The sequence below is a fragment of the Mustelus asterias genome, chromosome 14, assembly GCF_964213995.1.
Source record: "Mustelus asterias chromosome 14, sMusAst1.hap1.1, whole genome shotgun sequence".
Lineage (NCBI taxonomy): Eukaryota > Metazoa > Chordata > Chondrichthyes > Carcharhiniformes > Triakidae > Mustelus > Mustelus asterias.
In genome coordinates, this window is record NC_135814.1 from 98553106 (window position 1) to 98574872 (window position 21767).

Consider the following 21767-nt stretch of genomic DNA (forward strand, 5'->3'; position numbering starts at 1 on the left):
ACTGCTGCCTCACAGCGCCAGGGACCCGGGTTCGATTCCTGGCTTGAGTCACTGACCATGCAGAGTTTGCACATTCTCCCCCTGTCTGCGTGGGTTTCCTCCGGGTGCTCCGATTTCCTCCCACACTCCAAAGATGTTCAGGTTAGGTGGATTGGCCATGCTAAATTAAACCTAGTGTCAGGGGGACTAGCAGGGTAAATACATGGCGTTACGGGGATAGGGCCTGGGTGGGATTGTGGTTGGTGCAGGCTCGATGGGCCAAATGGCCTCCTCCTGCACTGTAGGGATTCTGTGTATCCATGGCTCCTTGAATTCATGATGTGGAGATACCGGCGTTGGACTGGGGTAAACACAGTAAGAAGTTTAACAACACCAGGTTAAAGTCCAACAGGTTTATTTGGTAGCAAATGCCACTAGCTTTCGGAACAGGCTGTCCCTTCGTCAGGTGGAGTGGGAGATCTGCTTACAAACAGGGCATACAGAGACACAAACTCAATTTACAGAATAATGATTGGAATGCAGTCTTTACAGATAACCAAGTCTTAAAGGTACAGACAATGTGAGTGGAGAGAGCATTAAGACAGGTTAAAGAGATGTGTATTGTCTCCAGACAGGACAGCCAGAGAGATTCTGCAAATCCAGACACGCTGTGGGGGTTACAGATAGTGTGACATGAACCCAAGATCCCGGTTGAGGCCGTCCTCATGTGTGCGGAACTTGGCTATCAGTTTCTGCTCAGCGACTCTGCGCTGTCGTGTGTTGTGAAGGCCGCCTTGGAGAACGCTTACGCGAAGATCAGAGGCCGAATGCCCGTGACCGCTGAAGTATCCCCCAACAGGAAATCCAGCCACCCAACTATCAGAAGCTGTTTGCATCTGCCTATCCCATCCAATCCTTCCACTGTTGTGCCGCAGAACTGTTCATATTCCGATAACTGAAATAAAAACAGGAAATAGAAGAAGAATAGAATCCTACAGTGCAGAAGGAGGCCATTCGGCCCATTGAGTCTGCACCGACCACAATCCCACTCAGGCCCTATCCCTATAACCCCATGTATTTACCCTAGCTAGTCCCCCTGACACTAAGGGGCAATTTAGCATGGCCAATCCACCTAACCTGCACATCTTTGGACTGTGGGAGGAAACCGGAGCACCCGGAGGAAACCCACGCAGACACGGGGAGAACCTGCAAACTCCGCACAGACAGTGACCCAAGCTGGGAATCGAACCCGGGTCCCTGGCGCTGTGAGGCAGCAGTGCTAACCACTGTGCCACCGTGCTGGATGCTGGATAAACTCAGCCAGTCTTGGCAGCGATTGCAGAGAGAGAAACAGAGTTAACGTTTCAAGTCCATCACGACCCTTCTACAGAACTTTATTTTAGTTTCTCATAGCCGATCCTGTTCTGTTGTCTCCTTTTGATGGTGGGTCACACTATAGCAGCCAGACACTACACACGCCACGCAGCCCTCCACACCTCCCCATCTCTCCCTAGCCTCTACCAGTCTAACAGCCCACCCAGATCTCTGCTTCCCTCCAACTCCGACCTCTCTTTGTGCCTCTTTAAATTCCTTCGCTCGGCCACTGTTGCCTGTGCCTTCAGCTGCCTCGATCCTCGGCTCCGGAATTCCCACCTTAAACCCCTCCATTCATAGAACCATAGAATCCCTAAAGTTCAGAAGGAGGCCATTCGGCCCATCGAGTCTGCACCGCCCACAATCCACCCAGGCCCTATTCCCATAACCCCACATATTTACCCTGCTAATCCCCCTGACACTAGGGTTAATTTAGCACGGCCAAACTACCTAATCCGCACATCTTTGGACTGTGGGAGGAGCACCCGGTGAAATCCCACACAGACACGGGGAGAATGTGCAAACTCCACACAGACAGTGACCCAAGCCAGGAATCGAATCCGGGTCCCTGGTGCTGTGGGGCAGCAGTGCTAACCACTGTGCCACTGCGCCGCTCCTCCACCTTCACCCCATTTCCATTTATTTCATTTCATTTTGTTTCTTCTTTTCATCTCATTTGTCCAGTTTTACCATCCTTCTTTCCCACTTCCATTTATCCACATCTCCATTCCCAACAGTGACCCAAGCCGGGAATCGAACCCAGGTCCCTGGAGCTGTGAAGTAGCAGTGCTAACCACTGTGCCACCGTGCCAGCTTGCTGTTGTATGAAGCAGTTTGGGGTGCTTTACTGTTGAAGGCACGATGTAAATGCAAGTTGTTGATCATTTCTAAGTTTGTCTAGCTGCTTGAGGTATACTTACGGAGCTGGATGTGAATGTTTCCCCTGGTCGGTGAGTCTAAAACAAGGAGTTGTAGAAGGGATTTGAAGAAGAAGTTTTTCACCCAGAGGGTGGTGGGAATCTGGAGCTCACTGCCTAAACGGCTGGTCGAGGCAGGAACCCTCACAACATTTAAGAAACATTTACATGAGCTCTTGAAATACAATAGCACACAAGGCTACGGACCAGGTGCTGGAAAATAGGATTGGATTCGATGGGTGCTTGACGGCCAGCAGACACGACGGGCAGAGGGCCTCTGTTTGTGCTGTAAAACTCCCCGGGCAGGATTCTCCGATCTCGTTCCTTCCCGCCCCGCTGCCAGCAAGAACGGAGAATTTGACGCTCAGCCAAAACTGTGTTCACTGCAGCGGGACTGGAGAATCCCAGCCGCGGGTGATGTTGGAGAATTCCGATGCATGACTCTATAATTTCAGGATGAGGAGCAGGCCATTTAAGAAGTTTAAGTTTAAAGTTTTTTTTATTAGTGTCGCAAGTCGGCTTACATTAACACTGGAGGCTTGCCCGTGGAGGCTAAAATGGGCCCTTAAGTGGCCAACGGCCTCCAGATACCGTCTTTCCCACCGCTGGCAAACACAGAGGGCGTTGGGCACACCGCCTCCCAGCAGCTGTCCGCCATTGTGTTGAGGAAGCGTAGGGGAATTGTCCCTGGTATCTTGGCCAAGATTTATCCTTCAACCAACCAGTAAAGACATGTTCAGAGCGTGAACTCTCTCCTCCACCTTTACCCCATTTCCATTTATTTCATTTCATTTTGTTTCTTCTTTTCATCCCATTTGTCCATTTTTATCATCCTTCTTTCCCACTTCCATTTCTCCACATCTCCATTCCCGATCTCTATCTGCCCCCCCCCCCCTCCACCGTTGCCGGGCAACTGCCTGAACCATCTGTACCTCTGTTCCGCCATTCACACATTCTGATCACTTAATGGACGCTGTTAGCACCGTTCCCAGACTTTATCATCCCCGTTTACATTCCCTTTGTCCCATTTCACTCCCCATCCACCCCTCATAGTGTAAATCTCTCCTGATTTTCTTTGCCCTCAGCTCTGACGAAGAGTCGTCCAGACTCGGAACGTTGGCTCTATCCTCTCCCCACAGATGCTGTCAGGCCTGCTGAGATTTTCCAGCATTTTCTGTTTTTGGCTCCTGATTCCAGTACCTGCAGCATTTTGCTTTTCTCTGAACAAAAACAGCTCTGATTGGGGGATGTGGCCGTTCGCAGGTTTGCTGCCATGTTCCTGACATCGCAACAGCGACTACACTTCAAAAGTACCTCAATGGCTGTAAAACGTCTCGAGACACCTGTTGGTCGTGCAGGTGGCTATATAAATGCAAGGTTTTCGTTCCGACATTGATAGTATGAAGGGCGGGGTGGCACCAATTGTGCCTCCCAGAATGCATTGCAATCGAGAAAGAAGCCAGGGGTGGGATTTTACGGCCGCGCTCGCCCCAAAACTGGAAAATCCCATCCCGAGGTCAACGGACCTTTGCATGGTCCACCCCACCCCCCCGTCCGCTACCATTCCCGTGACGGGCGGAACGATAAAGTTCCACCGCGGGAGTCCATAGCCACCAGGACATCAGAGCTAATTTTTCTCTGCCGAGTGTGGCTTATTAAGGGACCGGTTTTAATGTGAGGTCATGCATTTTGGAAGGTCCAATGCATGTAGGAATTATACAGTAAATGGTAGAACCCTTAGGAGTATTGACAGGCAGAGAGATCTGGGTTGTACATGCCCACCAATCACAAAGTGGCAACGCAGGTGGATAAGGCAGTCAAGAAGGCATACGGCATGCTTGCCTTCATCGTTCGGGGCATTGAGTATAACAATTGTCAGGTCGTTCTGCAGCTGTACAGAACCTTGGTTAGGCCTTATTTGGAACACTGTGTACAATTCTGGTTGCCACACTACCAGAAGGATGTGGATGCTTTGGAGAGGGTACAGAAGAGGTTTACCAGGATGTTGCCTAGTCTAGAAGGCATTAGCTATGAGGAGAGCTGGATAAACTCGGTTATTCTCACTGGAACGATGAAGGTTGAGGGGTGACCTGATAGAGGTTTACAAAATTATGAGTGGCATGGACAGAGTGGATAGTCAAATGTTCTTTCCTAGGGGAGAAAAGTCAAGTACGAGGGGACATAGGTTTAAGGTGCGTGGGGAAGGGTTTAGAGGAGATGTACGAGGCAAGTTTTTTTACACAGAGGGCGGTGAATGTCTGGAACATGCTGCCCGGGGAGGTGGTGGGAGCAGGTATGATAGAGGCATTTAAGGGGCAATGAGATGAATACATGAATAGGATGGGAATGGAAGGATACGGACTCCGTAAGTGCATACAGTTTTAGCTTAGGCAGGCATCATGATCCGCGCAGGCTTGGAGGGCCGAATGGCCTGTTCCTGTGCTGTACTGTTCTTTGTAAACCCCACCACTCTTCCCCCCCACCAAGTCTGAGGAGATAGGGTGTGGCATGGTCTGATTTAATAGGAGGTTGGTGGGGTGGTGGGGCGTAACAAGATGAGCCCACCCGCCATCCGATCAGGTAGGATTCCCATTTGCATCGACCTGGTCAACTAGGTCGATGCAAATGGCAACCAAATTTTTCTCATCCAATCGGAAAGCATTGGCGTTAATGGCTGCCAAGTGGGTTCTGACCTGTGACCTTGCTTGAACTGTATTTCCTTTTGCCCTCAGGGTGGAGAACACTGTTACTATCACGGGCAGCTACGGGGCATCGCCAAGTCAAAGGTCGCAATCTCCACCTGCGATGGGCTTCAGTAAGTATGATTGCGAGCTGTCCCCATGACGATCACGCGGGGCTTAGCAGCTTCGACGCCGGGGTTGCCCTGAATGGGTTCGGGGTGAAAGGTCACTGGACCTGCACCCACGGCCTTTTCACCTCTCGGCACCAAAATTCGAATCCAACGCGGGTGGTCGGAATGGTAAGAATGAGGCAGCCATACCTGGCGGTCGGTGGATGACAGGGCGCTGCCCTCCTGAGGCGGTCTTGTGGCTGGAAAGCCACAGGAGGATGGAGGCTCAGGGGAAATGGGAGTCTCCCACAATGAGGGGGCTTTGTAAAGGGAGCAAGATTGTCTCTGCAGCACGACCTTCAACCTCCCCAAAGTCCAAAGGGACAGCTTATCAACTGTGTAAATACGTAGAGTTACATTTGTCATGGTGAGATTCGAACCCGGGTCTCCAGAACCCTGAATCTCTGGATTACTGGCCCAGTGACAATACCTCTAGGCCACAGCCTCTTCCTGCGAGGAGGCCTCCAGCTTCACCGAGGCAGCCTCTCTGCGACAACCCTCTGAATGGCGGAGCCTTTAGCCCTCAGCCATCCTGAATTGATGATATCTGCTCTTCCTTATAGAGGTGCCCTCAGGCTCTCTAACCTTCCTCAGCAACACTAACTCTCCCGGTGGCACTGCTGAGGCTATGGGGCTGCTGGCTCTCTGATCGGGCCTCCAGACACAGGAACCGAGTCGGCCCTGCTGTCAGCAAGTGCTGGCTCGGGAAGCCCCACCCCCTTTAGGCCCAAGAGTGGATTCCGAAGCCTGCGGTTAAAGTCAACCCCTTATCTCAGTGAAAACTCAGCAACTCAGTCATAGAGTCATAGAGGTTTACAGCATGGAAACAGGCCCTTTGGCACAACTTGTCCATGGCGCCCAGTTTTTACCACTAAGCTAGTCCCAATTGTCTGCGTTTGGCCCGTATCCCTTTATACCCATCTTACCCATGTAACTGTCTGTTTAAAAATGCTTTTTAAAGGACAAAATTGTACCCGCCTCTACTACTACCTCTGGCAGCTTGTTCCAGACACTCACCACCCTCTGTGTGAAAAAATTGCCCCTCTGGACCCTTTTGTATCTCTCCCCTCTCGCCTTAAACCTATGCCCTCTAGGTTTAGACTCCCCTACCTTTGGGAAAAGATGTTGACTATCTAGTTGATCTATGCCCCTCATTATTTTATAGACCTCGATAAGATCACCCCTAAGTCTCTACGCTCCAGGGAAAAAAGTCCCAGTCCATCCAGCTTCTCCGTATAACTCAAACCATCAAGTCCCAATAGCATCCTAGTAAATCTTTTCTGTGCTCTTTCTAGTTCAATAATATCCTTTCTATAATAGGGTGACCAGAACTGTACACATTATTCCAAGTGTGGCCTTACCAATGTCTTGTACAACTTCAACAAGACATTCCAACTCTTGTATTCAATGTTCTGACCAATGAAATGTTCGCTTTCAATAGTCTAAACCAATTATACCGCTGTTTAAACTCAGTCAGACCTCTCTACATTGTCTTGTAAGAGGCATTTTGGACGATTTTGTGTTCAATGAATTTGATTAAACTCAGAATTTCTAACCCAACTTTTTCTCAAAACTGACTATTTAAAAATATCTTCCTAAAAAGCCCAGCATCTTAAGTGCTGGAGTCCAGGGAACTTCAGCTTACCTCGAACTTCATATCAAAGCTGTCCTGGGAGTGCTCGATGGTAACAAATGGTAAACACTGGGTGGTGCGGTGGCACAGTGGTTAGCACTGCTGTCTCACAGCGCCAGGGACCCGGGTTCGATTCCGGCTTGGGTGACTGTCTGTGTGGAGTCTGCACGTTCTCCCCGTGTCTGCGTGGGTTTCCTCCGGGTGCTCCGGTTTCCTCCCACAGTCCAAAGATGTGCGGGTTAGATTGATTGGCCATGCTGAATTGACTCTAGAGTCAGAGGATTAGCAGGGTAAATGAGGGTTACGGGAATAGGGCCTGGGTGGGATTGTGGTCGGACAGAGTTGATGGGCTGAATGGCCTCCTTCCGTACTGTAGGGATTCCAAATGTCAATTTCACAGAATCTCTTCACCTTCAGAAACGCAAATGGAACCAAAGATAAGGAAACTCAGGGGTGGGGGAGCAGTTAAAATGCTGTGACGATGACGTTGTGTGAGGTACTGGACACTACTCGGGACTGCTGGCCTCATTCTAATACTGTCATCTCTCTCTCTTTGTAGTGGCATGTTCGATGATGGTAACTACATGTATATCATTGAGCCATTGGCACAGACACATACAGAGGTGAGTGCCAGCTAGTACTTATTTTTTGGCTTTGATTTATTATTGTCACAAGTATTATCAAACAGTGAAAAGTATTGTTTCTTGCGCGCTATACAGACAAAGCATACCATTCATAGAGCACATGGGGAGAGGGAAAGGAGAAGGTGCAGAATGTAGTGTTACTGTTATAGATAGGGTGTAGAGAAAGATCAGCTTAATATAAGGTAGGTCCATTCAAAGGCAGCGGGAAATGTAGACAGAGTCAATGGGTGGGAGGCTGGTTTGCGAGATGGATTTTGCTGTGTTCACGACCCTTTGTAGTTTCTTGCGGTCTTGGGCAGAGCAGGAGCCATACCAAGCTGTGATACAACCAGAAAGAATGCTTTCTATGGTGCATCTGTAAAAGTTGGTGAGAGTCGTAGCTGACATGATGGTAAGGGCCAACCAGATGAAGTCTCTTGTTATGAAACAAGTTGGGCATTCCCCGGGATTCAGGGACAAGGGTGCAGAAAGATAAGGACACCAAAACTGTACACAATGCAGAATGGCCTCACCAACGCCCGATACAACTGCAGTAAACTTTGAACACTGCAGAGTGCCCTAGCATGATTACCTCTGGGAAGTGATGGGCGGGGCCTATTCCCGCTGGAGAGGCCGGCAGCATAGCGGTGAGCGGGTCACTGCGCGTGCGCCGATCTGTCAGCGCCCAGATCAGCCCCCATATTGCTGGCCTCCCGATTTGCCAGTCTCGTTGACCCCACCGCTCCCCCACCCCTCAATTGCTGCCCTCCGGATCACCCTGGGCCAGCCCCTATGTTCCCCATCCCCCCCCAAACCCCCAGTCAGCCCAGATCCCCTCCCCCACCCGTCCTCCGCAGCCAGCCCGAGCCCACCTGGACAGTCTCGACCCCCTCCCCACCCCCCCCCAAGATGGGCAGTCCCAACCACCACCCTCCCCCACCCCAGGCAACTCGCGCCACCCCGTCCACCCTGATGGCCAGCCCCGATCACCACCTCCCTCCCTCTCTCACCGATCCTGATAGCAGAGTGGCAGTGGGTTCTCCCCCCCCCCACCGATTGTGCCGACTCTGCCCCTTGGCACTGCCTGGTGTCCAGTGGGCAGTGCCAAGGTGCCTGGTGGGCAGTGCCAGTTTGCCCCTTGGGCATAGCCAGGCTGGCACTGCCCAAGGGACACACCTCCCGGAAGGGGGGCCTCAATGGCCTCTATCCCCACCAGCCGGGCGAGGACGCTAGTTGCCCGTTAGTGGGGAGTAGTTGTAAACGCCACTGGAGGGAACCACTCCTGTCGGAGGGGGAGACTCGAGCGGGCCTGGAGAATACCATCCCGGGCCCGCTAATCAAATGGAAATACTCATTTCAACGTGATAATTAGCTCAAAGATGGGGCCCAGTGTAATGCTGCTGGTGAACCTCTCTACAAGCCCCCTGCTGGTATCTCCCGGCTGGGAGAATCCTGGCCGATACTTTTCACTGTATCCCAATACATGTGACAATAATAAATCAAATCAAATCGAATCAGAAGTTAACGTGAATTTCCCACCAGTTCTCCAACCAATGGGTTGAATCGATCGATGTCAGTCACGGTAAATTCAATCCAGTCTCTTCACTTCATCCCATCTTTCGTGGGGGCAGCGTTCAGTCAGGAACTGAAACAACCAGAGGGAAAAGGGTCCCTTATCCTCTCCAACTCGGGGATATTTATTTATTCCCATACATTACGGACAGGGCGGCACGGTGGCACAGTGGTTAGCACTGCTGATTCACAGCGCCAAGGACCCGGGTTCGATTCCTGGCTTGGGTCACTGTCTGTGTGGAGTTTGCACATTCACCCTGTGTCTGCGTGGGTTTCCTCCGGGTGCTCCGGTTTCCTCCCATGTCCGAAAGACGTGCTGGTTAGCTGCATTGGCCATGCTAAACTCTCCCTCAGTGAACCTGAATAGGCGCCGGAGTGTGGCGACTAGGGGATTTTCCCAGTAACTTCATTGCAGTGTTAATGTAAGCCGACTTGTGACATGAATAAATAAACTAAAGAAAACTAAAACCAAAAAAAGTACAAATGAACATTGTTATAATATGCCTCTGAGGGGCAGCAGCATGCTATCACTGGAGGGGGGGGGGGGGTGGGGGGGGGGTGCGAAAGTGTGTCATGTGATCCAGTCTCAGTCTCACTTCAACCTGTGAGTGGAACACAGCACACACAGTACTGCTGCTGATGTCTTCAAGGCTTTTCTGTGCCGTCACCGCGCTGTGGTTTCAACACTCTCCAACGCGGGAAACCTGTCGCAATCTCACCAAAACATCGAGAGGCATCTCGTGCCATCCAATTGTGTATACACTGTGAATTTACACCTCTCCAAAGGTTGCATATGATGTACTAAATAAACATGCAAATAGTATTTTTTTCTAATTCTAATGGTTATTTAAGGTGTGAGAGAGCTGGCAAATTATGTGGAAAAATATAATTAATAATATTATTAATATTATAACGGTGGCACAGTGGTTGGGGTGGCACAGTGGTTAGCACTGCTGCCTCACAGCGTCAAGGACCTGGGATCGATTCCCGGCTTGGGGTCACTGTCTGTGTAGAGTCTGCACGTTCTCCCCGTATCTGCGTGGGTTTCCTCCGGGTGCTCCGGTTTCTTCCCACAGTCCAAAGATGTGCGGGTTAGGTGGATTGGCCATGCTAACTTGCCCCTTAGTGTCAGGGGGACGAGCTGGGGTAAATGCATGGGGTTATGGGGATAGGGCCGGGTGGGATTGTGGTCGGTGCAGCCTCGATGGGCCGAATGGCCTCCTTCTGCACTGTAGGATTCTATGATTTTATGCAGCGAGGTGCTTCACCATATCGTATCTGTCCTTAATCTCGCTGCCACGCTAGTTGGCCTCTGCTGTCACCATGTTGCATTTTTATAATGTTATAAAGGCACTAATCACTCCGAAGGGGTTGGGGAAATACGGTGTGGGTTCTATTAGCAAAACAGGCGCACCAAGAAAATATATACACAGATTGAAAAGTTGCAGCACGAGGGAGATGCTTGCTGTGTTGTTCTGCAAAGTGAAACTGAGACTGGATCACATGACACACTTCCCTTCTGGTGATGACATGCTCCCTTATTACAACAATCACAACCTTTACCACAATTGCGAGATTCCAACATATCAGGAGTTATGGATGGCTGCGTGATGTTTGTACGGGAAGGGGAAGCGGGGTCAGTATTAGTTTGAAGGTTGATTCCCCAAGGGAGAGAGAGATCAGTGAGCCTTGATGAATCAATAGGGAAGAAAGCCAGAAAGCTGAATCATCGTGTACTGAGATAATTGCAGCTAATTACCGTACAAGGGGTTACAGATTTACAATGGGACAATTTTGCTTCATAAAGGAAGGCAAATGGGGGGGAGGTGGGGTGGGGGGGGCAGTATTGAGAGGAGTCCTTGACATCACCTGAGAGCATCAAAAAACATAAAATCCCTACAGTGCAGAAAGAGGTCATTTGGCCCATCGAGTCTGCACCAACTCTCCAACAGAGCATCTTATCTCCGTAACCTCATGTATTTACCCTTCCAATCCATCTAACCTGCACATCTTTGGACACTAAGGGGCAATTTAGCATGGCCAATCCACCTAACCTGCACATCTTTGGACAATAAGGGACAATTTAGCATGGCCAATCCATCTAACCTGAACATCTTTAGATTCCACACAGTGACCCAAGCTGGGAATCGAACCCGGGTCCCAAGTGCTGTGAGGCAGCTGTGCTAACCACTGTGCCACCAAGTGCCCTGGAATAATGTGTAAATTGAGCTATCATTCGCTGGTTCAAATGCTATTTGCTGTGTACAATTCTATTCTTTGACTGCATATAACCTGCTGTAATAATGTGTGGGCATATCTCGAATCAAAAACCCATTTAATTTATCTACTGCAGAGCCAAACATCTTTAGGCTATTTTGGTATCGGTGACCAATTATTTACTCACTCTCAGACTTTGAAAATTGAAGGTTGGCAGTTTTTTGCCTCCTCGCGTTTCGATTTCTTTCCAATCGATTGGCAGCTTTGTTTCAGTTGTATCCTGGCGTACACAAGCCCGCAGCCCAAAATCACTGGAATGCCCATCTGCCCACTCCACAACCTGCTTTAGTGCTCCATCAGTGAGGCACACCTGGCCAGATGTGTGGAACTCAACACCCCTGGACACACCCAACCCACTCAGCCAAACCTCTACTCAGGTCAAAAGTGAATTTCTCTTTTCCCCCTTCATAGAAATTCTTAGTGATAAGTTAGACGCAGACCGGGGGAATGTTAGCTCAGTCGATTAGACAGCTAGTGTGTGGATTAGATTAATGTCAAAGCACAGGGTTCGAGACCTCCCGTCCCCCCAGTTCCAGCTGAGGTAGACTCAGGGACTGCCTGTTTTCGCCCTTAGTTTAAAAGAAATCGCAGCCATTAGCCGTGCTTCTACGGATAATCACCTGGTCACATACCACCTGTGTGGGGTTTGCATGTTCTCCCCATGTCTGCGTGGGTTTCCTCCGGGTCCTTCGGTTTCCATCCACAGTCTAAAAATGTGCAGGTTAGGTGGACTGACCATGCTAAATTCTCCCTCAGTGTACCCGAACAGGCACCTGAGTGTGGCGACTAGTTTATTTATTATTGTCACAAGTGGGCTTCAATTCACATTGCAATGAAGACAATTTGCTGCATCTGTACAGGGCATTGGTGAGGCCGCAGCTGGAATACTGTGTGCAGTATTGGTCCCCTTATTTGCGGAAGGATATATTGGCCTTGGAGGGAGTGCAGAGAAGGTTCACCAGGTTGATACCAGAGATGAGGGGTGTTGATTATGAGGAGAGACTGAGCAGATTGGGTTTGTATTCGTTGGAATTCAGAAGGCTGAGGGGGGATCTTATAGAGACCTATAAGATAATGAAGGGGCTGGATAGGGTAGAGGTGGAGAGATTCTTTCCACTTAGAAAGGAAGCTAGAACTAGAGGGCACAGCCTCAAAATAAAGGAGGGTCAGTTTAGGACAGAGTTGAGGAGGAACTTCTTCTCTCAGAGGGTGGTGAATCTCTGGAATTCTCTGCCCACTGAAGTGGTGGAGGCTACCTCGTTGAATATGTTTAAATCACGGATAGATGGATTCCTGATCGGTAAGGGAATTAGGGGTTATAGGGATCAGGCGGGTAAGTGGAACTGATCCACTTCAGATCAGCCATGATCTTATTGAATGGCGGGGCAGGCTCGAGGGGCTAGATGGCCTACTCCTGCTCCTTTTTCTTATGTTCTTAAGTTATTGTGAAAATCCCCTAGTTGCCACACTCTGGTGCCTGTTCGGGTACACTGAGGGAGAATTTAGCATGGCCAATGCACCTAACCAGCACATCTTTCAGACTGTGGGAAGAAATTGGAGTACCCGGAGGAAACCCACGCAGACACGGGGAGAACGTGCAGACTCTGCACAGACAGTGACCCAAGCCGGGAATCGAACCCGAGTCCCTGGTGCTGTGAGGCTGCTAACCACTGTGCCACCATGCCGCCCTGTAAAGGACGAGGGGATTTTCACAGTAAATTCATTGCGGTGTCAATGTAAAGCTACTTGTGACACTAATAAATTAACTTTAACAATGAGAAACATTTGTGTGACACTTTTGCTATTGCTCATTCCAATTTTCAAAGCTCACAAATCTCAGGTGGATGATGGCTGTTGAAGAAATGTTTTCCTTTTTTTTCCCGCAGAAGAACTCGGCCCGTCCGCACATAGTGCACCGGATCCCGGTTGGATTGGCAGAGAAACCTCTCCATTATGGTAATTGGAGTCGTTACTAATGTTGGCGCACTGGGCTGCTGTGTACAGGATAGTGAGGTCTATCTTCAGTGGCATAGGAGCGTGGTTAGACCGCAGCTGGAGTACCGTGCGCAGTTTTGGTCCCCTTACCTCAGAAAGGATATTATTGCCATTGAGGGAGCGCAGCAAAGGTTCAGCAGACTTGTTCCGGGGATGGTGGGATTGTCTTATGAAGAGAGATTGGGCAAACTGGGCCTGTGTTATGTTGAATTTTGGAGCATGAGAGGTGATCTCATTGAAATCTACAAAATACTTCAAGGAATAGACAGGGGAGGTGTGGGTACGATGTTCCCCCTTGGTTGGGGAGACGAGAACCAGGGGGCACAATTTCACAGTAAGGGAGAAGCACTTGGGACTGAGATAAGGAGACATTTCTTTACACAGAGGGTTGTGAATCTATGGAATTCTCTATCCCAGCGGCCTGTGGAAGCTCAGTTGTGTATGTTTAAAGCAGAGATTGATAGATTCTGATTCACAATAAAGGGTTATGGGGCCACTGGGTGTAAAAGGCAGTTAGGTCTCCAAAGACCCATGATTATATTGAATGGTAGAGTCGGTTCAATGGGCTGAATGGCCTGTTCCTGTGTGTGTCCCGGTTCCTTCAGGGGATTATTTTCCCAAGCAAGGGGAAGGAAGGGGGTTTATGTGCAAGCCAGGAGTTAACTCCCCTGGAGTTCGGTAGAAATTATTGGCCTCCCCCAATAATGATGATGGTGATGGAGGTAGGCGATGGGTGGTTGGGAGTGGGGGTATATGGAGTGAAGGGGGTGGAAGTTTAAACCAGTGGAGGGTGCCGGTGTAGAGGGGTGGCACAGTGGTTAGCACTGCTGCCTCACAGCGCCAGGGACCCGGGTTCAATTCCTGGCCTCGGGTCACTGTCTGTGCGGAGTCTGAACATTCTCCCCGTGTCTGCGTGGGTTTCCTCCGGGTGCTCCGGTTCCCTTCCACAGTCCAAAGATGTGCGGGTTAGGTGGCTATGTTAAATTGCCCCTCAGTGTCAGGGGGACTAGCTAGGGTGAATATGTGGGGTATGGGGATAGGGCCTGGGTGGGATTGTGGTCGGTGCAGACCCGATGGACAGAATGGTCTCTGTCTGCACTGTAGGGATTCTATGATCCCAACACCCCCCTCCCTCTACCCCGATTAGGCCCAGGGCTAGAGAAGGCTCGCGTACGGCCTTCCTACCCTGGCGTCCAATAAAAGCCCTTCAGGGCAATCAATGCCCCACTTAAATGACCTCACCCAGCCTGTGTAACCAGCAACAGGAAGGGGAAGTCGCCATGTTGGAAGTCCAGAGGGTAAATCCTGTCCGGGGCTAGAGGTCGGGGGCCATTGATGGGGGGGCCCCTCTTTCAAAGGCAGTTGGTGCCTGATTGAGGCACTTGGCATTGGGAACATTGAGGTAGGGGTGGGAGGCGAGATCTCTTGTCCTCCTGCAATCCTGGTCTCCAATGCACCCCTTCTCCCCTGACCGCTCCCTCCCCATTGGCGGCCATGCTTTCAGCTATCCAGGTACTAAGCTGTGCGATTCCTCCACCGAATCTCCCCTCATTTCTGTCAGCTCTTTCTCCTGCTTCAGTCCGGGGATTTTCACCCGGGGAACGGTGTGCGTTCCGAATCCTTTCGGTGAAAGCTGATCGCTGGCTGCTGTCGGTGACTTATCTCCCACGGTCTCTTTCAGGAAATCGAACCCAGGCCGACACGACATGGTCTTTCCTGGCGGACGTACCCTGGCTCCGCACCCGCAGGAGACGGAGAGCGGTAAGTGCCTCCCCTCAATCCCTCCCCCTCCATCATCAATCTGCCATTATCCCGATCGGTCGGTGCGTGGAATTTTCCAGGAGTACTTTAGCCCTTACTCACTTCTGGACCACCCTCACCTCACAGGCCAGCATCAACAGTAATGTTAGGACCTCATCCATGGCCTCTTAGAGTATGAGCTCCCTGATTGAAGCTCTAATTGCCTGCCCAATCAAGGAGTCTCACCTGTATATAAATATGGGGGCGTCAGGTCCATTGGCACACCTGATTCTGACTGTGCATCTGAAGCACTCTTAGCAGTGGAGATAAGTTTGTAAATGAAGGGAATCTGTTGAAGGGATGCTAAACAAAAATGGCCAGCGGACTCATGGCTAAGATCAGAACAGGCGAGGTCCAGGGGGGGAGCAGACAGGAAACAGGGTTGGATTTCTGCATCGGCCTTGGAAAGTGCGAGTCGGGTCACCCCTTTTCTTCGGAAACCCCGGCCCATCACTCAGCCCGCACCCACCATTTTTCTGTCTCTTGGAGACGTGGGGGAGGGGCAGGGCTCTGGTTTTCTGGGGCAGCGGTGGAGTCGTGTTGAGGGGGGGATGGTTAACCCCCGCCTCGCTTTGCTGGGACATTAGCCCAGGGCACCGACACAGCCCCTGTGCCTCCCAACCCCCAACCGCCCGCCCATCCACCCCACTTCAAGCCCTTCCATGATTAATGGCCGCTGTATTTGACAGAAGTTAATGCTCTCCGTACTAACGGAAGCACTTGGCGATTGGTAAAGTCAATGCAAGTATCCCAGTTAACCAGTTACAGTCCACCTGACAGAGTAGGGAGTGTCAGATTGGCTGGGGTGCAGGGGTAATGGCTGGTGAACCGCACCCCCCCCCCTATCAATTGGACGGGCCTAACCAATCAACTTGTGTCCCCTCAGGTTCACCGCCGCAGTGTCTTCTACGAGATGAAGTACCTGGAGCTGATGATTGTCAACGACCACAAGATGGTAGGCCACCTCGCTACCTCGTAAACATCCACCTCGCCTCACACTCAGTTTGCTTTTGATTTGGAGTCATTCGCACATCACACTGACATTCATAAGATATAGGAGCAGAATTAGGCCATTCGGCCCAACGAACCTACTCTGCCATTCGATCATGGCTGATATGCTCCTCATCCCCATTTTCCTGCCTTCTCCCCATCACCCTTCAACCCATTACCAATTAAAAATCTGTCTAACTCCTCCTTAAATTTACTCACTGTCCCAGCATCCACCGCACTTTGGGGGAGCGAATTCCACAGATTCACAACCCTTTGGGAGAAGTAGTTTCTCCCCAACTCTGTTTTAAATTTGCTACCCCTTATCCTAAGACTGTGACCTCTCGTCCCAGAATGCCCCACAAGAGGAAGCATCCGCTCCACGTCTACTTTATCCGTACCTTTTATCATCTTGTATATCTCAATTTGATCTCCCCTCATTCTTCTAAATTCCAGAGAGTATCGGCCTAAACTGTTCAGTCTCTCTTCATACGACAAACCCCTCATCTCTGGAATCAATCTAGTGAACCTCCTCTGAACTGCCTCCAATGCCACTACATCTTTCCTCAAATAAGGGGACCAAAACTGTGCACAATACTCCAGGTGCGGCCTCACCAATGCCTTGTATAGTTGCAACAATACTTCCTTACCTTTATATTCTATTCCTTTATCAATAAATGCGAACATTCCATTTGCTTTCTCTATTATCTGCTGTACCTGCATGCTAGTTTTCTGTGACTCATGAACGAGGACACCCAGATCCCTCTGCACCGGAGCACCCGAAGTCTCTCCCCACTTAGATAATAAGTCACCTTCCCATTTTTCCGACCAAAATGCCTCACATTTATCCACATTAAACTCCCTCTGCCACATTTTGGCCCGCTCTCCTAACCTATCTATATCGATTTGTAAGGTTCCTATTTCCTCATTGCAACTTACTGTCCAGCCTATTTTTGTGTCATCTACAAATTTGGTTATACAGCCTTCTGCGTTACGGCGTGAGAGGGATTTTCCGGCTCTCCCCACAAGGCCGGGGACTTCCAGTCCCGCCGAAGTTTTGAGTCATCCAGACTTCGAAACGTTGGCTCCGTTCTCTCTCCGCAGATGCTGCCAGAGCTGCTGAGATTTTCCAGCGAATTTCCATTCCCGTTTTCCAGCATCCGCGTTGTTTTGCTTTTCAATAGTTCAGTGACTGACCTCTTTGCAGTTTATTGAGAATGTAGGCTCGGGATACGGACTTGAATTTTTGGAAAGCCAACAGACAGGATTAGCAAGTATCAGCATAGAATCCCTGCAGTGCAGAAGGAGGCCATTCAGCCCATCGAGCCTGAACCGACAGCAATCCCAACCAGGACCTATCCCCATAACCCCTATATTTACTCTGCTAATCCCCCTGACACTAAAGGGCAATTTCCCATGGCCCATCCACCTAACCTACACATCTTTGGACACTAAGGGGCAATTTAGCGTGGCCAATCCACCTAACCTGCACATCTTTGGATACTAAGGGACAATTTAACATGGCCAATCCCCACAACCTGCACAACTTAGGACACAATTTAGCATGGCCAATCCATCTAGATGGAGCACATATTTCGGACACCAAGGAACAATTTAGCATGGCCAATCCACCGAACCAGCACATCCTTTGGACTGTGGGAAGAAACCGGAGCACCTGGAGGAAACCCATTCAGACACGGAGAGAACGTGCAAACTCCACACAGACTGTGACCTAAACTGGGAATTGAACCTGGGTCCCTGGCACTGGGAGGCAGCAGTGCTAACCACTGTGCCACCGTGCTGCCGTGTATTGTTGTCCTTTGTGATTAGTGGCTACATCCCAGGAATCCACTGCGGTCTGCAATATGATTCATTACTATGGATGGGGAGAAATGATTTTGCTCTGGATCCAGTCTCCTGTAGTTCCCCTGTTCACTCACCAGAGGGCAGCCTGTATACACCTATCACAGGGAGACGATCACTAGTTAAATGAGTTAACTAGTTTGTTTTGATAAAGATTACTTCCAATTTTTTGAGCAATGCCGCTATTCATGAACTTTTGTTACAAAAATTCTACCCAGGTATACTTTAGTTCCAATCTGTTCTATCATTTTAAGACCACTAAAAAGGTCTTCATTTTGCCAACAACCTTTATCAGTTATGACATGAGTTACGACGCTAACCATTCTTCTTTACTATGGATACAATCCCTCCATTTCAGTCTGTACCTCACTCTCAGGTACCCATCGTTATGGATATAAAGCATCAGAGCTCCTCGATGACATTTTTTCTATTCATTCGTGGGACATTGGCATCGCTGGCTGGCCAGAATTTATTGCCCATCCCTAGTTGCCCGAGGGCAGTTGAGAGTCAACCACATTGTTGTGGCTCTGGAGTCACATGTAGGCCAGACCAGGTAAGGACAGCAGATTTCCTTCCCTAAAGGACATTAGTGAACCAGATGGGTTTTTCCATGGTCATCAGTAGATTCTTAATTCCAGATTTTAAAAATTGAATTCAAATTCCACCATCTGCCGTGGCGGGATTCGAACCCGGGTCCCCAGAACATTAGCTGAGTTTCTGGATTAATAGTCTAGCGGTAATATCACTAGGCCATCGCCTCCTCTTTTCTTTCAGTTTTGGGTGATTCACCGTGGCATGTGGATATGTGGAGTTGGGAAAGCAGATGTTGGGAAAGCAGATGTTGGGAATGCAGATGTTGGGAATGCATTCCCACTCAATTGTATCCCCTTTTCAATTGTATCATCAATTTTCTAATCTCTGCCCCATTCCTCCCACAAGAAATGCATCAGTTTCCACTTATAGAATAGAATCGAATCTCTACAGTACATTCAGCCCATCGAGTCTGCAACGACAGCTATCCCACCTTGTTCCCGTAACCCTACGTATTTACCCTGCTAATCCCCCTGACACTAAGGGACAATTTAGCATGGCCAATCCATAGAACCTGCACATCTTTGGAGTGTGGGAGGAAACTGGAGCACCCAGAGGAAACCCACGCAGACACGGGGAGAACGTGCAGACTCCACACAGACAGTGACCCAGTGCTAACCACTGTTCCACTGTGCCACCCAAATTAATATCCTAATCCCTATCCTAATTAGTGAATCAGATGGGTTTTTACAACAACCGACATCATTTGTCTTTTAATTCCAGATTTGTATTGAAATCGGCCATAGTGGGATTTGAACTCGGGTCCCCAGAGCATTACTCTGCGTCTCTTGAATACTAACCCAGTGATAATACCACTACGCCACAGCCTCCCCTACATGTTCCAATGTTTCCAAAATCTGCAAACATTCCGCTGAGCAAAATTAACTAACGTTCCCCAAGCTGTCGGGGTCCTCCTTAGGCCTGTTGTCAACCCCCTCATGGTGTTTACTACATTTCCAAGATGGCGGTTATTTGCAAAATTTGATATACTGCCATCTTTTTCTTGAGTCCAGGTCGTTAAGGTGCTTCAAAAACTTGCAGGTGTTTCAACAGCGAACCTTTGTGGGTGGGGGCGGGGGCATCGCTGTGTTACCGTCTCCGCTCTCTGTCCCGCAGACGGTGTTGTCGTCACGGAACCGCGTTAGTTACCAGGGGCAACCCTCGCTGCTTTGTGGAGTCGGGGCTGTAACTTTGCCTGAAACCTAATGGCCATTTCTTGTGTTTCATCGGGAACTGATGCCCTCTTTCCCTTCTCTCTCTCTTTCTCTCTCTCGCAGTACAAGAGACATCAATCGTCCCGGCCTCACACCAACAACTTTGTCAAGTCCGTAGTCAACCTGCTGGACATTGTAAGTAAAAAATAATCAATTTGCGCAGGTAATGAGTGAGAGCGCAGAGGTTGTTGTTGTTTTGCCGTTACTCTGCAGTCAGGAGTGTCGATGGCGCAAGGGGACATGGCGACCTGTAGCGAGTAGGACCCTTCCTCATGGCGCAAAGCATTGTGGGAGAGGGGTCCTCAGCTCCCCTGATATTTTGACAGGTAGACGCTGTCGTAATTTGGGGAATTTGGCAGCCTGAGCTAAGTTTTTTTTTCTAATTGTCCATGGGGTGTGAACATCGCAAGGCCGGCATTTATTGCCCCAAACCTAATTGCCTCTGAACAGCTGGTGGTGAGCCCTCTTCTTGAACCTGCTTACAACGCGTGTGGTGTAGGTACACCCAGAGTGCTGTTAGGGAGGGAGTTCCAGGAAGGGACTGATGTACGAGGAGAGATTGACTGGGTTAGGATTGTTTTCGCTGGAGTTCAGACGAATGAGGGGGGAATCTCATAGAGACTTATAAAATTATAACAGGACCAGGACTGGACAGGGTAGATGCAGGGAGGATGTTCCTGATGGTGGGGGAGTTCAGAACCAGGGGTCACAATCTGAAGATTCAAGGTAGACCATTTAGCATGGAGATGAGGAGACATTTCTTCATCCAAAGAGTGGTGAGCCTGTGGAATTCATTACCACAGGAAGTAGTTGACGCCAAAACATTGAATGTATTCAAGAGGCGGCTGGATATAGCACTTGGGGCGAATGGGATCAAAGATTATGGGGAGAAAGCAGGATTAGGCTGTTGAGTTGGACGATCAGCCATGATTGTAATGAATGGTGGAGCAGATTGAAGGGCCAAATGGCCTCCTCCTGCTCCTACCTTCTATGTTCTATGCCACTGTCTTGAACACACTTACACCGTGTGGTGTAGGTACACCCACAGTGCTGTTGGGAAGGGAGTTCCAGGAAGGAACGGCCAAGACCGTTCCAAGTCAGGATGGTGAGTGACTTGGAGGAGAACTTGCAGTTGGTGGTGTTCCCATGCGTCTGCTATCCTTCTCCTTCCAAGTGGTAGAGGTTGTGGGTTTGGAAGATGCTATCGGTGGAGCCTTGGCGAGTTGGTGTCCTACATTGTAGCCTCACCAGGTTTTTTTTATGCGTTTGTGGGACATGGGCATCGCTGGTTGGCCATCATTTATTACCCATCCCTAGTCTCCCTTGAAACTGAATGTCTCACTCTGGAATTTCAGCAATTTTGATTTGATTTGATTTATTATTGTCACATGTATTGGTACACAGTGAAAAGTATTGTTTCTTGTGCGCTATATAGACAAAGTATACCGTTCATAGAGAAGGAAAGGAGAGAGTGCAGAATGTAGTGTTACAGTCATAGCTAGGGTGTAGAGAAAGATCAACTTAATGTAAGGTAGGTCTATTTAAAAGCCTGAGGGCAGCGGGGAAGAAGCTGTTCTTGAGTCGGTTGGTACGTGACCTCAGACTTCTGTATCTTTTTCCCGATGGAAGAAGGTGGAAGAGAGAATGTCCGGGGTGGGTGGGGTCCTTAATTATGCTGGCTGCTTTGCCGAGGCAGCGGGAAGTGTAGACGGAGTCAATGGATGGGAGGCTGGTTTGTGATGGACTGGGCTTCGTTCATGACCCTTTGTAGTTTCTTGTGGCCTTGGGCAGAGCAGGAGCCAGACCAAGCTGTGATACAACCAGAAAGAATGCTTTCTATGGTGCATCTGTAAAAGTTGGTGAGAGTCGTAGCTGATGTCTTCTGAGAACGTAGAGGCGTTGGTGGGTTTTCTTGACTATAACGTTGGCATGGGAGGACCAGGACTGGCTGTTGGTGATCTGGACACCTAAAAACCTGAAGCTCTCGACCATTTCCACTTTGTCCCCATTGATGTAGACAGTGCAGTTGAGAGTCAACCACATTGCTGTGGCTCTGGACTCACACGCAGGCCAGACCAGGTAAGGACGGCA

General features: G+C 49.6%; 1 protein-coding gene across 1 annotated transcript in view; it reads left to right on the forward strand.

Annotated features, from left to right (window-relative positions):
• The window catches only part of LOC144503896 (disintegrin and metalloproteinase domain-containing protein 23-like), a 144614-nt gene that overhangs the window by 59890 nt on the left and 62957 nt on the right, over positions 1-21767 (forward strand). The window contains exons 5-10 of the mRNA XM_078228940.1: positions 5003-5085; positions 7314-7377; positions 13113-13182; positions 14903-14982; positions 15908-15976; positions 19740-19811. Of these exons, the coding sequence (XP_078085066.1) occupies positions 5003-5085; positions 7314-7377; positions 13113-13182; positions 14903-14982; positions 15908-15976; positions 19740-19811 (438 nt within the window). The remainder of the gene's footprint in view (positions 1-5002; positions 5086-7313; positions 7378-13112; positions 13183-14902; positions 14983-15907; positions 15977-19739; positions 19812-21767) is intronic.